The sequence below is a fragment of the Crocuta crocuta genome, unplaced genomic scaffold (genome assembly GCF_008692635.1).
Source record: "Crocuta crocuta isolate KB4526 unplaced genomic scaffold, BGI_CrCroc_1.0 scaffold662, whole genome shotgun sequence".
Lineage (NCBI taxonomy): Eukaryota > Metazoa > Chordata > Mammalia > Carnivora > Hyaenidae > Crocuta > Crocuta crocuta.
Genome location: NW_027533282.1, coordinates 286,004 through 288,954, shown reverse-complemented (window position 1 = coordinate 288,954; position 2,951 = coordinate 286,004). Strand labels below are relative to the sequence as shown.

The 2,951-nt window shown below is 40.3% G+C and overlaps 1 protein-coding gene across 1 annotated transcript; it reads right to left on the bottom strand.

The window, feature by feature from the left end:
• Positions 1-494: 494 nt before the first annotated feature.
• Positions 495-1,430, bottom strand: LOC144218256 (olfactory receptor 52J3-like). Its single transcript, XM_077748113.1, has one exon. The coding sequence runs from the start codon at positions 1,428-1,430 to the stop codon at positions 495-497; it is 936 nt and encodes a 311-aa protein (XP_077604239.1).
• Positions 1,431-2,951: the final 1,521 nt, after the last annotated feature.

Sequence of the window (2,951 nt, the reverse complement as noted above, 5' to 3'; positions counted from 1 at the left end):
GTGAAAACCCGAGACATTTTTTTTTAAACTGCACGAAATATCCCAGTATTGTCCTCGGGGAAATCAGATATATTTAAGTCTTTAACTGTGAAATCTATGAAAGTCTTTCTTATTTGACATTCAAATTTAGTTTTTTGGTGGTTGTTTTTATTTTTTTCAGACAAAGCAAGGCAGTTGACAAACTGATTGTGCCCAGCTGGAATACTATCCTATTTTCAAATACAGAGAGATGAAGATTCACTAAATCTCCCTAGTTAAAAGGGAAGGGACTTTGAGTGTGATGTTTGCACTACTCTAATGGAACCCTGTGGTGAGAAGAATAAGCATTCTTTTTGAGATTTCAGAACAGAAAGCATTCCTCTAAATTTGTTCCTTTAGGATCTGGAGGATCTTTTGATATGAGGAGCACTTAAAAAATAATCAACCTAGAGTAGAGTAAAATTAACTTATTTTAGCTATATAGACACCCTCAAGAACTGAGGAAACAAGAACCTCTACTTGGAAGTGAGAGCATGGATCACATGCTCGCGAATCTGCTTTGTCCTCACACCATAGATAATAGGATTGAGGGCAGGTGGGAAGACCACGTAGAGATTGGCAACAAGGATGTGAACATAACCGGGAATTTTCTTGCCAAATCGGTAGGTGAGGAAGGAGAAGAGACAGGGTGTATAGAAAACACACATGACCCCAACATGTGACCCACATGTGCTCAGAGCTTTGTGACGAGCATCTTGAGATGGGAGGAGGAAAACTGCACGGAGGATGTAGGCATAAGAGATTCCAACCAGTGCCACATCCAAAATAAGAAAAGAAGCCACGAAAAGCCCATAAATGGCATTAACTCGAATGCTGGTGCAGGCCAGCTTGGCAATGCCCATGTGCTCACAGTAGGAATGTGCAATAATTCGAGTCTCACAGAAGGGCAGACGATGGGTTAGGTAGAGAATGGGCAACATGAGCAGGACAGGACGCATTACAATAGCCACACCCATGCCAGCTTGCACCCGGGGTGTCAGGGTGGTTGTGTAGCGGAGTGGTACACAGATAGCCACATAGCGGTCAAAAGCCATGGCCAACAGAACAGTGGACTCCATTCCTGTAAAGGTGTGTATCAGGAACATTTGAGCCACACAGGCTCCAAAACCAATTTCATGTGCTTCAAACCAGAAGATACCCAGCATTCGGGGCACTGAGGATGTGGAAAGGGCCAGGTCTGTGGCTGATAAGATGGCGAGAAAGCAGAACATAGGATCTCGCAGAGTACGGTCAGACCAGATGATCAGCAAAATTGTAACATTACCCAACAGGGCCATTAAATAAATGAAGCAAAAAGGCAGGGAGATCCAGCCATGGGAATCCTCAAGTCCTGGGATGCCTGTGAGAAAAAAGCTGTCTGGGTAAAAAGCAGAAGTGTTTGTGTGGAGCATCTTGCCACTGTTGAGAAGAGAAGTGGTTGACTACTTCTAGAAGGAAAAAAATGAGAGCCAAAAATGCATTTCATAAACCTCTCCAATAGGATTATTTTTTATCTGTAGCTTTCTTATTATAAGAACAAATGCTAAAACTTGAGTTCAAAGTAATATGTAGGCACTGACTGAGCACTCTACAAGTGGAAGAAACATTAACTTTATGAGAGGTATACCTCTGAAGTTTCGGACAATAATATCATATTCATTTGCTGAAACTCCATATAAAACCTGGAATGAATTTAAAAACACGAAAGGGCTTATGTTTATATTGAGGTGTCAATCCTCTGAAAACAAAATACACTTTACCTAAACATATCAACAGATAAGACAACAGATAAGACACCTGCACACAGATAAGACACCTACACACAGATCATGATGATAGATTTAAGAATATAAAGTACCTAGACCTGTTGAATGATAGGGAATAGAGTAAGACTTCTTAAATCAGTTTGTTCAATATCAGTTGTGACACTGATATAAAATGTGAGATCCAAAATGAAGAACTACATTTCATCATGCATCCCTCCATATTGACTCATATGCTCCCACAGACATGCTCTGCTGTATCTCAGATATAATAAGAGTTGCACAAAGATAGACAGACACTGTAGTGTACCTCAGATATGAAACCAGCCACACCAAGACAGGAAAGCACTGCAGCTGGAAATCACCTCCAGGACAGAAATGCATCTCTTTGCTATAGTATTTCAATGGGAATTAAATTAATGAAGAATCCCAAAGTTTCTGTTGGTTGCCAACTTCTTAAAAATATCCCAAGATATCCAACAATTCTACCCATCCTTGCATGTGTGTGGGGGAGAATTAGAGGGAAGGGTGATAGTGAAAAAACATATTGAAAGGAAAAGCTTTGAGAGAAGTAAAGATTTGTTTCCAATGACAATGATCGTGGTCAACATCAGGCCTAAAAAATCCATGCTCCTGATTTACCACTCTAGTTATGATCTTTCTCTCTCTTCCATTCCTTCTTCCCTCCTTCCCTCCTTCTTTTCCTTCCTTTCTTCCTTCCTTCCTCCCTTTCTCCCTTCCTTCCTTCCTCTCTCCCTTCCTTCCTCCCTCCCTCCCTCCCTTCCTTCCTTCCTTCCTTCCATCCTTCCTTCCTTTTCTATAGGAAAAGAAAAACAAATATAAGAGAATATGAGAAAAAAATAAGGAAGGGATAGAGAAATATAGGAAGAGAAGAGGGGAAAGGTGAAAAAGGAAGAAAGGAAAGCAAAACAGAAGGAAACATGAAGGAAGGAAGGTAGGAAGGAAGTTCATCTCAGCTCCAATTGACTTGTGCAGAGTGGCAGAGAAAAGTACAAATTTGGGGAAATATTTTATTAATGACATTAAAAAAAATAGAGACTTTCCAACTAGCTAAGTGCTGCAAGACTATAAACATTCATCTCCAGCTATTTATTTATCTGCTTCCCTCTTTGTAATCAATTTTTAAAACCTGTACTTACCTTTGGGATC

What these genes read in the sequence shown, in the direction of transcription:
- LOC144218256 (XM_077748113.1), bottom strand. Translation starts at nt 1,430, where the DNA reads ATGCTCCACACAAACACTTCTGCTTTTTACCCAGACAGCTTTTTTCTC.